Below are 15327 nucleotides of genomic sequence, written 5' to 3'. Positions count from 1 at the left end.
TATAATTAGCAACGAAGGAATTAAACCTAATCCCGACAAAATTGCCACCATACAAAAGTACCCGATACCAAAAACCACAAAACAAATTAAGCAATTCCTCGGACTTATAGGATATTATCGAAAATTTATACCCGACTTTGCTAAAATAACGAAACCATTCACACAGTGCTTAAAGAAAGGACGGACTATAACCCTTAGTAAAGACTACATAGACTGTTACGAAAAGTGTAAGCAACTTTTGACTAACGACCCAATATTACAGTACCCTGATTTTACAAAAGAATTTATTTTAACAACTGACGCATCAAATGTGGCTTTAGGAGCTATATTGTCACAGGGCCCCATAGGCTCCGATAGACCTGTATGTTACGCCTCGCGTACCTTAAATGAAAGCGAGATGAATTACAGTACAATTGAGAAAGAATTACTCGCAATCGTGTGGGCCACCAAATACTTTAGACCATATTTATTCGGCCGAAAATTTAAAATAATAACGGACCATAAACCACTACAGTGGATTATGAACCTTAAAGAGCCTAACTCACGTTTGACCAGGTGGCGACTTAAACTTAGCGAGTATGACTACACCATCGTCTATAAAAAGGGCAAAATTAATACAAACGCCGACGCCCTCTCGCGAGTAGAGATACATAACGAAGATGTAAGTTCCATGATAGCAAACCCGTCAGAAAAACCACCCTCAGTCACTGGTTCAACCACCGCCACAGCTCATACCAGTAATGAAAACCCCATATTAGAGGTCCCCATAACCGACGAACCACTGAATAAATTCTATAAGCAAATATGCATAACAGTGGTCGGAGACATCAAAAAACGACCCGTTGTCAGTAAGCCATTTGAAACGCACACTCGCATATCCATACAAGTTTCCCAATCAAACTTAAGAGAAGACGTCATAAACGCCATTAAAGAATTCGTTAATCCTAAAGTAAAAACTGGCCTCCTTATTAATCCAACATTAAGCATGTACGACATTATACCCATAATTCAAGACACGTTCAGAAATTCGGCAATGAACCTCCTACTCACAAAGGTCGAATTAGAAAATGTGAAGGAGTACCCTCGGCAACAAGAAATAATAAGCCACTATCACGATGGAAAAACTAACCACCGCGGAATAAACGAGTGCTATTTAGCTCTTTCGCGAAAATATTACTGGCCGAAAATGAAAGATCAAATTACAAAATTCATAAACGAATGTACTATATGCGGACAAGCTAAATACGATCGCGCACCCATTAAACAGCAGTTTAGCATAGTACCACCCCCGAAGAAACCCTTCGAAATAGTTCATATGGACTTGTTCACCGCCCAATCCGAAAAATACCTGACATTTATTGACGTATTCTCTAAGTACGGACAGGCTTACCTGTTGAGGGACGGCACAGCAATTAGCGTATTACAGGGTCTATTGCAGTTCTGCACGCATCATGGTCTACCTTTAACGATAGTAACTGATAATGGGACAGAATTCACAAACCAATTGTTTTCCGAATTCATACGACTTCACAAAATAAATCATCATAAAACCCTAGCACATACACCTAATGACAATGGCAATGTAGAGAGATTCCATTCAACTTTGCTAGAACACCTTCGCATACTCCGCTTACAACATAAAAATGAACCTGTAATAAACTTAATGCCTTATGCAATATTAGCTTACAACAGTTCAGTCCATAGTTTCACCAAATGTCGCCCTTTTGACATCATAACGGGACACTTTGACCCTAGAGACCCTCTCGACATTGACATAACAGCCCATTTACTGCAGCAGTACATGGAATCACATAAAGCTCAAATGACTACAGTTTATGAACTCATAAATGAAACCTCACTTGCTAACCGTACATCGCTCATTGAAAATAGAAATAAGAACCGCGAACCAGAAGCGACGTACCAGCCTAACCAACAAGTTTTCATTAAAAACCCGATAGCAGCCCGACAAAAAACAGCCCCGAGGTACACTCAAGATAGAGTGCTAGCAGACTTACCAATTCATATCTACACATCGAAAAAACGAGGCCCTATTGCTAAATCTCGACTTAAACGTGCACATAAAGACTTCCAATTGTTACAGGATTCTACTGAACCTCCTGACCCGACATCTGACGACCGCACACGAGATAAAACTTGAGACCCTCGAGAACGGACCTGGACTTTTACCTTTTAAACTCGGACAGACTAGACTCGTATCCCACTATCATTCCTTTTTACAATATATAGAATTAGCTGATGTAGACAACAGACTCGACTCAGTACAAACTCAACTAAAATATTTTAAAGACCAACTAGACGAACACACTTATCTCCTTTATGAACTGCAAATAAACTACCTAACTAGCAAAATCACTAAAATCAATTCTAAAATTAACAGCCTCAAACCCAATCGTGTAAAAAGAGGTCTCATTGATGGCTTAGGTTCAATTGTTAAAAGCATTACAGGTAACCTAGACCAGTCAGATGCCGAACTTTACAGTAAAGCTATTAAAATTTTGCAAAATAATGATAATCAGCTATCATCCGAGCTTAACCAATATATTAGTCTGAACAAAGCATGGATGACCGAACATACACAGCTACTTTCTGAAATCGCAAAGAATCAGGAAAAAATTAATGTTACTTTAAGCTGGTTATTAGACAGTAAAATATATGCCGATAGTAATCTGCTTAAATATGCTAAATTCGCCCAGTTATTAGCTATCATTAGTGAAAATATTGAGGATTTATATAACGAATTATGTAGGATTGAAAATATCTTAAGTTTTATCCGTGCATCAAGCACACACCATAGTATGATAAGCATAGATACGTTAAGTAATATGACAGATAGGTTAAGAAATTTATATACGGAAAACCGTATTTTAAACGTAGATTTAAGAGAATATTATAATATTATAAAACCAGGCTATTATTATGTAGGAAAGAAAATAGTTATTGTCTTTAAATTTCCTGTAATTTCTCCGGATGAATTCGAACTATATAAATTAACCATTGCCCCTAATAAGCATCAATTAACTTTCGTCCCTCCTTATCCTTTCATCGCAACAAATAAGAAAGCGTTCATGTACATAGAGGCTGAATGCCCGAAGTACAACAGGTACTACCTCTGCGAGGAAAATATAAATCACCAGCCAAGAGATGACCCTGATTGCATCCACGATCTTATCTACAATCAAGCCATGAACACTTCATGCCAGCCAACCTCTGTTTCTTTCACTAAAGAAGCCATGGAACAACTAGACGATAAGCATTACGTCCTTATTTTCCCCGAGACCACGAAGATCGAACTTCATTGTCAACGCCTGGAGTACAGTACGCTTCAAGGAAGTTATCTCGTTACCATTCCGCAAAATTGTAAGCTGCGAACCGGACGACTAACACTAGCAAACAATAATGATCAGATCAACGGACAGCCTCTGAAAATAACTGAAATCCCGAAGGATGCAAAAATCACAGGACCCATTAGACCTCATATCAAGCTTACCTCCTTGAACCTGGAGAAAATACACCAAATCCAAGATGATATAATCCAACAACATCCTGTGGACCTGGAACAAAGTGACGTCACGAACCAAGCACTCTTTCATACGACAATACCTTTTTACGGAGCACTCTGCGGCGCAATTGTCCTAGCTGTTGTAATCGCTGTTCATCGGCACAAGTCTTGCAACATAACCCTGGAAAAGAAGCCACGCGAAGAAACCTCAAAATTTCACCCGTACGAGAGTCCAGAAGAACCCCAGAAGAAGGACCGAATTCCGGCAACATTTGCCCTCAAGATTATCAAATAGTTGCCGAGCTAAGGGGGGAGGTGTTACGTACCCTAGTTACATGCATTTTGCTAATTCGCGATTTCGCAATTAGCAACCAGTGGCGTACGTGACTACAAATTGTCGACGCAGCAACCTCATTCCATGTTCATGGAAAAATACGCGACTGGCGTCAAGTGCTGACACTGCAGCGTCGCTATGCCGCCCGGGCCGGGGCCCGCTGGCGCCACTTCGGTACTGACATCGTCCAAGTCCACTCAATAGCATCTTAGTTTAATTAATTGTTATAATTATATTTCTATAATAAATAAGTTCATAGAATTTTGGTTTTTTTTAAACGCTACGGCTGTAGTCTACATAATTAGTGTGTTATGCTGACATCTAAGGTGAAATAAATGGTTTTGAATTTGAATTTGACATAATAAGCAAAACATTAATAACTAACTAAACATTAACATGCAAATACTACGTTTGAAATGGAAATTCAGGATAAGGAAATACAAGCTTTAGTAGAAATAACGACGAAGGGAAGAGCTTCCACCGAGCAGGTGATATTGCTCGGTAGACCGACTGTTGAACTAAGAATGTTGTTATTCAGAACTTGTTTATATGCAAACTTACCTTGAAAATGTCGTAATCGAGATTCAGGCATCAGTCAAATATCTTGTGTTGTATGATATTTTTTTTCCCTACCTATTCTGATAGCCTTGAGATGCTATTTCAGCTTTACCCCGGCGTGTAGATCAGCTCTCGGGGCTAAAACCGGAAATGTTGCTAACACTAACCCCAGCAAGAGCAGTGCTTCGCAGAATCTACCACCGGATCGGAAACGCGACCCACTGAGAAGATCCGGCGAGAAACTCAGTGGGCTGTGTCTGTTGGTTAATTTACTCGTCGAGCCCTTTGTCGCAAGCGACGGGATCGACGAGAACGATGACCGATGCTTGAGGTACCTAAAAGCACCGTCAGTGGATCGGGAGGATTACTGATGACGTGTTTAGGGCGACGTCGACTGTTTACCATTCGTATTCGTTTTGCCAACTGTATATACTTGCTGATTGAATGTTTTATGATGGCTACCCGCCACTCTAATTCATTTTATTTTATATACGGGCTTAGAACTTTTTTTACTATAGGCGGCACAACATCTGTATTGCATCTGTATTGCAGTATCCAAACGAACGTTTTGCATGAATATCGTTAAATCGTGATTCGTTTAAATCCAGTGTGCGTGGAACAAACGTCGGCTGTGTTCGAGCAGCTGTGCCGGCTTATGAAGTCGGTCGGCAACCCGGACGACTGCGGCTCGGCGGAGCGCTGCGTGCTGGCTCTGCTTCACGACCTGTACAAGGCGGCCGCGCATCTGTGCCACGCGCCGCACGCCGACACCTTCGCGAACGCATACCCGAAAATCAAGTACGTAATATACATACGTAGAGTAATAATAGTTTATTGATGTGCCTTTGGAAAACATACAGCATTGTATTATGAAGAAGCAGTGTGTACTTAGCTTAAATTCCTTGTCTATGTCCAACCATTGACAGTCGATTTAGTTCCATCTTTAGCCGCTAGGTGCTGCCAGCAAGTATAAAGGAAGCGCAGCCATCTTTGATCTTCATAGCGTTGTGTACTTTCGTAATGTGAAGTCGCAAATCCACAAATATTTATTCGACTTCTTATTAATTGCAAAAAATATTTATTTTGTGTTTCTATGAGTGTTATTTTGCAATCATTACGAGTATTATTTACCAATCCTATCATCGGACGCCATGAATCACGCGTCATCTGTTCGAGGTGATGTTGAGTCAAGCTCCATAATTTCCGAGAGGGAAAACGTCCAGGCGAGACGCGATGGAGACGCCTCGCGTTCGAACAGCTCGTCAAGCGAAAAAGAACAAAAGGAGTCTCTGCGTAAGAAACGAATGGATTCAAAGGTAACTGTCGATCTTCGAATTGGCTCGTTATCCCACCAGGTCAGTGACGTTGCAAATCTAATAATGCATCAACTGTGCGTAACAATTAATGTAACGGAAATTGTTGTAAACAAATTGATCTCGTCAATACGGAAATTTTGACAAAAAACACAACAGATTTAAACTAATAATCTTTGTAACATAATTACTGAAAACTTTGGCAAATCGTCTCCGTCGTACAAATTATCCGAAAAAGCGTTTCAAATTGTATGCGGAAAAAAGGGCCGTATGCATAGAAATAAGACGTCAAAGTTTAATTTCCGTGATCTCTAACAAAGTATCCTGTTGCCAACGCACCACTCATTGAGGAATTTTTGTTTGATAATACTAAATTGAAATTTATTCAGTCCTTCGGAGGGCTACAATCCTATTTGTCACAACCTCTTACAAAAGGCAAGCCAAACATTATAAACAATTATAGTCTGTAAATCTGGCACAATCCAGAGGGGGGGCAATTGAAGACACCGACGGGAGGCACTGAGTGCCACCAAAATTGTAATAATTTGTAAACCATGTACGGTTACAAAATAACGTAAAAAAAAAAAAAAAAAAAAATTATCACCACAAACTATAGCTCGCTCAAAAATTTCGATCCTGATTTTTTTCGATGTAAAAAGTGACATGCCACAGACTATAAATAATTCGAGAATACATGGTAATCTACGGCCGCCAGGGTGCGCTGGAATTATTCCTACATTTTTAAGCGACGGATCAATGCGTCCAATTTTCGAGCTTCGAGAGTTGAACAAGGGCGTAAAGATAAAACACTTTTTTCGGACACCTCGGTACCAAACTTTCTCCAACCAGGGGACTGGATGATAAAATTGAACATTTCTCAGGAACATTTTTCTAGTACCGGTCGCAAAATTTCGTCGATACTTCTTGAGGATCAGTACCAAGGTACCAGTATCAGTACCTTCAGGAACCGGTACCTTCTTAAGAGTTAGTATGAAATGACATGCCTACCCTTCGGTCTGGCTCCAGCGCCACACCTTTTTGCTTCCATAACATGCTCGGTCGCGGAGACCTTGCGTACATAGGGAAGTCAAATATTAACGTACTTACGCGACTTTCTCTTGGTCCTTGAAGTCAAATTCACCTTTTTGCTTCCATAGCATGCTCGGTCGCGGAGACATTGCGTGCAAAGTAGAGTGCTAGCTTACCTACACGACTTGATCTTGTTCCACCAAGACAAATAAACGTTTTTGCTCCCATAGCATGCTCGGTCGCGAAGACCTTACGTACATAGGGAAGCCAAATGTTAACCTACCTACGCGACTTTCTCTTGGTCCATGAAGACAAATACACCTTTTTTGCTTGCATAGCATGCTCGGTCACGGAAACTTTGCGTGCAAAGGGAAGTTGAGTGTTAGCCCACCTACGCAAGTCCCTCCTGGTCCATCAAAAGAAGTCAAAGTTGAGCCTTCAGGCCACATAAGCTGTGAGGCTCTTGGATTATTTGGGCTGCCAAGTCAGCCTTACAAAAAATCAATTAGTACACTGGTTCAAGAGATGACATATCTAGGGATTCGATGGAAAATTGCGAGAAATAAAGTGGCCACTCCACAACATCCTAGCTCAAACTCTGACAGAGCTACATCAATCTATGTTAACTTGCAAATTTTCTTGCGAAGCTTCAAGAAAAAACACTCCCGTAAAAAACAGGCCATCCTGCATGTGTTCACAATTAAATGCAGTGCTGACGCGGAGCCACATGTCAGACATTGCCAATACACAAAACCAACCATTTCTTGACAACGGAAGCTTCGGACATGTGTAGGGGTTACAAATGCAGTGCTGTCGCGGAGCCACATGCCAAATATTGCCGATACACAAAACCAAACATTTCCTGGCAACGAAAGCTTCGGACATGGGTAGGGGTTACAATTAGAAAAAATATTAACGTCCTGTCTATGGTCAGCTCAACAACTGAAACGGCATAGCCACAAAAGAGCTATTTGCAGTGGTAGTGACAATCAAAATTAATCTGAAAGTATTTCACTAGCGTTGACCTTTCGATTTTTAAACCTAAGCGACAAGCTCAAGATAACTGTCAGCTTATAATCTCTCGGGGAGATACAACATCATAGCCGACAGGCTATCACGAGGAAATCAACCTGCGAAATGGCACTTTTTACCACAAGTGACCACAAAAGTCTTTCGAAAGTTTCGCCGACCAAGATTGGATACCTCCAGCAGACCGTAGAGGATGCAACTAGCATGGGGAATTCCTGCTCTCAACCTTCTCCCCCCAGTACTGACTCACTTCAACAGTGTCTAGGGAACCTACCTGGTAGTGTACCCAGACTGAGCGAAAGCATTTGGGTATCCAAGCCTTCAGATCCCAAACGCTAGATAACTCGCACGAAATCCAAAACCTGCCTCCTCCACAGGGTAAACATTAACCCTGAAAGCTTAGAAAGGGGGGGGGGGGAAGGTTGTACAAATAATAGACTAGTCTACACAGGAGAAGATTTATTGAAAATTAGCTGGTGTCAATCCACTTTGTCAGCATACTTACCAGCAATTAGAAGATGGTGCATATGGTGCTACAGTTTTAAAATTGATCCTAATTCTGCAGATGTTGCCAAATTCTTTTTTCTTTTCCAAAAAGAAAATGTTGCCTATAACACAATCCTTCTGCATAAAGCAGCGCTGTCGACTTTCTGCGGGCAACATACATGTAGGACAGCAAACATTCTCAAGCTCTCTAATAAAAATTGCTATTCTAAAAAAGCCATCGGAATAGCTAAACAAAATTCAACTACTTATTACAACTTTACTTATTATAGTCCCATTCACATGAGATCCGAGAATAGTTCTAAATTGGTTTTCTTCAAACCCAGCCGCCAGCTCACTTCTCAATGTAGCTTGAAGGACTCCAACAACCATGTTGCTGGCTACTGGACGCAGAGTTAATGACCTTACTTTGCTCAACATTTCTAAAGACAGTTTCTTTCAGTATCTTCAGATAACGGAGAAAACATCTTTCTGATACCAGTCTTTGGGTCTAAAATTGAAATCCATTTTCGTCAATAAGCATAAGTGCTTTCTAAACATGAAACTAAAGACATATGCCCAGTAAGATTCGTAAGGACTTTTTTTCTAACTATGTGTGTTGTCACAAAAGCGGCATCCCGTACTGTAATTGGAAACTGGTATTCGTTCAACCTTACGAGGTAGTGGCATCAACGCGTCTCTCAGAAGTTGTAGATCAGCAGTAGCCTCTGAGATGGATTGATAATGAACTAATGGACGAAATACCTTCTAGACGCAATTGCAAATCATCCAAACGGTTACAATAATGATTGCCGCATAATAGAACTTCCTAAAGATCCTCACGATTCTTTTTTCAAAACATTTACTCCTACATGATGTATATACAAGATAAAATGTTTATTACAAACATAAAAATATTTTTTAATTATTGAGTTAACATGAAAGTTAACAGCTGTGTTTTTTCGATTTAATAATTATATAAATTATGAACATTATCATTGCGCTTCATAATTTTGTTATGGCTTTACCTATTTCATCATAGCGTTGTGCTTAATAATTTCACCAGCAGATAACAAACACGTCTTCATAATACAATGCTGTATGTTTTCCAAAGGCACATCAATATTACGGTTTTACATAACAATAAAACCGATATTATGTGCCGAGAAGGAAAACATACAGCATTGCAGGAAGTTCTTCCTGGTGAAGACTATGAAGATCAAAGATGGCTGCGCTTCCTTTATACTTGCTGGCAGCACCTAGCGGCTAAAGATGGAACTAAATCGACTGTCAATGGTTGGACATAGACAAGGAATTTAAGCTAAGTACACACTGCTTCTTCATAATACAATGCTGTATGTTTTCCTTCTCGGCACATAATATCGGTTTTATTGTTATGTAAAACCGTAATATTCTTATTATTTAGGTAAGAACGCCTATTCACAACAAGCAACTTGTTTTTTGAAGTGATAACTTCTTATGGGAGGGTAAACCGCTGCGTTACGTAACGCGTTACGGCGCCAGTCTATCTGCCTTCTCTTTCTATCGCGCATACGGTAGCGGTACTGAGAATGTTTACTGGAGAACTATTACTGGTGGAAGGACCTCTTATGAGTCCGCACCACCACCCCGCCTATTTCTGCCGTGAAGCAGTAATGCGTTTCGGTTTGAAGGGTGGGGCAGCCTTTGTAACTAACTATACTGAAACCTTAGAACTTATATCCCAAGGTGGGTGGCGCATTTACGTTGTAGATGTCTATAGGCTCCAGTAACCGCTTAATACCAGGTGGGCTGTGAGCTCGTCCACCCATGTAAGAAAAAAAGTTTATTTTTATTATTTAGGTAAAAAGGCCTATTCACAACAAGCAACTTGCTTTTTTGAAGTGATAACTTCTTATGGGAGGGTAAACCGCTGCGTTACGTAACACGTTACGGCGCCGGTCTATCTCGCCTTTCTTTTTCTCGCGCATACGACAGCTGTATTAATATACAGAAAATTCAAGTAATAACTTAAGTTTTTCTCAAGTTAAACAATTTCTATATTAAATAGTTCAACTTAGATTAGCTTAAACTTCTGTCGGGCGTCCCCAGACGCACACGTTTTTTTCTTCGTAAATATCTAAACTTATAAAGCAACTAGCGACCCGCCCTCGCTTCGCTTCGGAAACATTAAAACACACATGAAACCAAATAAATAAAATAAATAAAAAATTTAAAAAAGTAGCCTATGTTCATCAGGAACAATGTCGGCTTCTAATGGAAAAAGAACTTTTCAAATCGGTCCAGTAGTTTCGGAGCCTATTCGAAACAAACAAACAAACAAATCTTTCCTCTTTATAATATTAGTATAGATATCGATATGATAATATTATGAAGATGTGTAGGAGTATGTAGGAATAAATATAAAAAGCGTTTCAGCTGTAATTGTTGTACTTGATGCCCCATTTTGTTTGACAGGCAAGCCCTGTACTCCCCGCTGCAACCAATACCTTCAAACTACGTATACAACCCTGAGTTCTTGAGTGACTTCTTCACGAATCCGCGGAAAGGTAAATATATTTTATTAATTATATTTATTTAATTATTTATTAGACGCATTTTTGTAAACTAGAGGTACCGCAGTAGTCGAAATTCGATTATAATTGGAATTGTAAGTTTGTACACTATTATGATTATATTCTATACTTCTATAATCACAAATTTCGCCAAGGCTACACTATAAAAAAATATTAACAAAGACAAACAATATATTTAATCTATTCTCAATTTGACAACAGACGTCAAGAACAAAAGTTTGACAATAAATAATATGCATGCGTGTGTGCGTCAAATACATGGTATGTAGTGTGTGTAATGGTTTTTTATTGATTTAATGTATCTTTTATGCATTATTTAAAAAAATATTAGCATTGTGCACTTCTTCTCTATATTCTCTATAAGTGTGGAAAATTTCATACTCCTGCGTCCGCGCAATTTTCGTAAAAATGAATACAAAGTTTGTGCTTCATGTATTAATATATAGATTATTGTTGTTTATTTTACAGGAAAAATGGAGATATCATGGGCGCGTCAAATCGCCGAATCGCCTTCGAACCGATACAGCTTTGTGTGTTCAGCAATGCTCGCCGTTTGTCGAGAAGTTGACAATGACCGGTATATTTTTAATTGTTAATTTTGGTATCTTATCAGATAAAGACAATTTCTGGTTTAAGAAACATTGATTATCACATTTAATACTCTTTTTATTTTTATAGCTTAGGTAGTTGGACGAGCTCACGGCCCACCTGGTGTTAAGTGGTTACCGGAGCCCATAGACATCTACAACGTAAATGCCGTCACCTACCTTGAGACTTAAGTTCTAAAGTAAGTACAACGGCTGCCCCCTTCCTTCAAAGCGAAACGCATTACTGCTTCATGGCAGAAATAGGCACGGTGGTGATACCTACCTTACAAGACGTCCTAACGCCAGTGAAAACCTGAGATGCCTTATTGTTGAATGAGTCCATGTATTATAATATCGTTTACGAATTCGTCGTGAAATTTAATTAAACTAGTGGTCCCCTGGTAGTCGAAATACGACTATTTAATTAATATAAGTTCTTTTGTCAAAGACTATTGTACTTCTATAATCATAGATTTCGCCAAGATTACACTTTAAGTAAATATTAATAAAGACAAACAATATTTAATCTTTTATTTAAGGGATTTTATGATCTGGTATTTTAACTGAGACCTTTAAGTCATGTCTTATTTTAATTTATATTCATATTTTTATGAAAAATGATATTACGGAGTGAAATGAAATGAAGATGATTAATTTGAGACACTAATCAACTAGGATGAAATTAAATGAAATGAATTGAGATGATATGAAATGAAATATAATCTCAGTAAAATGGTGGTCATTTATTAAGATTTTTTCCGCGGACTTTTTGGAGGATCCCGAGAAGTTACGTCCAGCGGCTTTGTTTCATTTTCCCACATTTGTGCACTTTCACAGATATTAAACAATTAATAAACCACCATTATTACACATTTAAACCCGAAGAAACACTAAATAGACAAAATAAAACAAATCACACAACTTCACTCCTCGCGTTCCCGCCAAAAAGTCCATATTTAATCTATTCTCAATTTGACCACAGACTATAAGCACTAAGAAAAGTTTGAAAATAAACAAATAGTATGCATGCGTGTGTGTGTCAAATACACGGTAGTGTGTGTAATGTTTTTTTTTATTGATTTAATGTCTTTTTATGCATAATGTAAAAAAACATTAACATTCTACAATCCTTCACTATATTCACTTTTAATTTTTTTTATTACTTAGATCTCTGGACGAGCTCACAGCCCACCTGGTGTTAAGTGGTTACTGGAGGACATAGATAACTACAACGTAAATGCTAAAACGTAATACGCAATGTCTAAAACGTAAATAAAACGTAAATCTCTATAAGTGTGGGAAATTTTATACTGCTTCGTCCGCGCAATTTTGTTAAAAAAGGGTACAAGGTTTTTGCTTCACGTATTAATATATAGATTAGATCGATATAAAGACGCTTGTGATGCGCTCGTGCGTGCAGAGTGAACGAGCTGGGCGTGGTGTGCGCGGAGATGACGGCGTGGTGCAGCGGGCTGGCGGCGGAGTGGCTGGGCGCGCTGGTGGCGCTGTGCGGCGCGCAGCACTACCCCGGCGGCACGGCGCCGCACCCGCCGCTGTACCCTGACCTGCTGCGCCAGCGCGACCTGCACGACGCCAGCGCGCACGACGCGCTCGCCGTCTTCACCTGCATCCTCGTCGGTCAGCCCACAGAGACTCATAAATAAAAAAATACCTTTATAGTAATGCTACATTTTAACTACAACGCTGCACTGTGGTGCGCTCACTCACACAACGATAACCATGAGTAATCTACGCATCGCCAGCGCACTACGAACGTCAACGACTACTATACAAGAGGCCGCAGCGCGCCAGTTATTGACCCTCAGACAGCCCACTGAGTTTCTCGCCGGATCTTCTCAGTGGATCGCGTTTCCGATCCGGCGGTAGATTCTGCGAAGCACGGCTCTTGCTAGGGTTCGTGTTAGCAACGTCGTCAGGTTTGAGTTCCGTGAGCTCACCTACTAGTTAAGGTTACGCTGAAATAGCCTCTCAAGGCTATCAGTTTAGGTAGGAAAAAAAACAGCTATGGCATTCGATAGCTAAACGGCTACGAGTGCGATAGCCCCGCAGTCCATTCGTTTTTCCAAACTTGATCTGAGCAGTAGCCCCGCAGCCCTCAGAAAAAGCATCAGCCAGGAGGTTAAGGAACGCGGTAGCCCCGCAGTCCGTTCCAAGAACCACCCATAGGAACTTGTATGTTTACCTTAAAAATCAAGGTATCCATAAATGTTTTTTGTGTAATTTGTTACATGAACGAATAAAGTTCCTGTTTAATCAGACATCTAGTTATTTTAATTCCTCTGGCAACATCATACCCTAGATTTTCGGATTTAATTTAACAAGCTCGTTATATTATTCGGTACAGCCCGGCACTGTTTCTCGCTGGAGGACTTCATGCGTCACGCCGCGCTGCCGTCCCTGCTGAAGGCGTGCGGCGGCGGCGGCTCGACCGGCAACCCCGCCAACGCGCCCTCGACCGACACGGGCGGTCGGCTCACGTGCCATCTCTTGCTTAGATTGTTCAAAACGGTCGACACTCCGCAGCCCGGTAGGTCAAACTTATAAAAAATCTTTTTTTTTAAGTGAAACTTTTTTAGGCGCATGAGGGTAAAATTTTTACAGATGTAACGTCACGCAGGTATGCAACGGAAGTATCAAAAAAGAGAGAGAGCGATCGAGACCGATTGAGAGAAAGTAAGACAGGGCGAATGTAGCATGAAGCAACTAGCCATGGAGTGAGAGTAGGGAGCAAGCAAGTGAGAAAGATCGAGAGAAAAAGTGAGACAGAATGCTCAGCTCCTACATACTTTAAAACGTATAAAGTATTTTATTTTTAATACAGCGCCATCTGTGAGATGTTTTAATACTAACGTGTGTATGAAAGCTCTTGTAGTGAATTTTAATTTAGGATTATACGTGAAATTAAAATATCAATTCACAGAGGGCGCTACCTCATACTATAAAAGGTGATTTACAATTATTTACTAATGACAAAATTTTACTAATAATATACTTAGACATTTAGGATAATTGTATTTAAATTTTTGAAGGTTTCACTTCTAACACGTGTGAATTGCACACATGTTATTTTTTTTATTTATTGCTTAGATGGGTGGACGAGCTCACAGCCCACCTGGTGTTAAGTGGTTACTGGAGCCCATAGACATCTACAACGTAGACGCGCCACCCACCTTGAGATACAAGTTCTAAAGTCTCAGTATAGTTACAACGGCTGCCCCACTCTTCAAACCGAAACGCATTACTGCTTCACGGCAGAAATAGGCAGGGCGGTGGTACCTATCCGCGCGGACTCACAAGTGGTCCTACCACCAGTAAAATCTTCCACTTGTTCTTTGTAATTAGCTGTACTACCACGACTATCTTTGTAGTCAGTTTCACAATGGAAGCCGGAGAACAGAACGGTGATCTTACAATAATAAACTTTTGTCAGTTTAATGTCTCCAAGCAAAAATTTTGTCCTGTACTTACAGACACCGGAAACCCATATGCTCAATCTAACAAAATAAAGTAATTATTAACTACTAGCTGTACCCGTCCGCTTCGCTGGGCATTTAAAATAAACATTATTATTTTTCACCCCCACAAAGATTCTCATCATTAACGCCCCCGCAACTGGTGTAGGGAGTCCAACACTCATATAAATGTGAGCTTATCCATTAAGTACATGTATTATCTACATGGATACCAAGTTTCAAGTCAATCGGATGCATGGTTCAGTAGTTATAACGGAACATCCGTAAAAACCACTATAGATTTATATATTAGTATAGATAACAAAAAATAAAATCATAAATGTAACTTGAAATTTTCAATTACACACAAAATCAAATATGTTTTTTTTTTTTTTTTGCTACGCCATTCTTTTGCGCAGCAAAGT

At 39.9% G+C, this 15327-nt stretch overlaps 1 protein-coding gene across 2 annotated transcripts in view; it reads left to right on the top strand.

The window, feature by feature from the left end:
• Positions 1-15327, top strand: part of kto (mediator complex subunit kohtalo) — a 53832-nt gene that overhangs the window by 17902 nt on the left and 20603 nt on the right. For both annotated transcript variants that reach the window (XM_089733307.1, XM_089733306.1), the window contains exons 22-26: positions 5021-5210; positions 10724-10815; positions 11311-11419; positions 12850-13067; positions 13795-13977. In XM_089733307.1, coding sequence (XP_089589433.1) covers positions 5021-5210; positions 10724-10815; positions 11311-11419; positions 12850-13067; positions 13795-13977 — 792 coding nt within the window. The remainder of the gene's footprint in view (positions 1-5020; positions 5211-10723; positions 10816-11310; positions 11420-12849; positions 13068-13794; positions 13978-15327) is intronic.

The sequence above is a fragment of the Bombyx mandarina genome, chromosome 15 (genome assembly GCF_030267445.1).
Source record: "Bombyx mandarina strain Sakado chromosome 15, ASM3026744v2".
Lineage (NCBI taxonomy): Eukaryota > Metazoa > Arthropoda > Insecta > Lepidoptera > Bombycidae > Bombyx > Bombyx mandarina.
The sequence above is the reverse complement of the archived record's forward strand: the minus strand, read 5'-3'. Positions and strand labels throughout refer to the sequence as shown.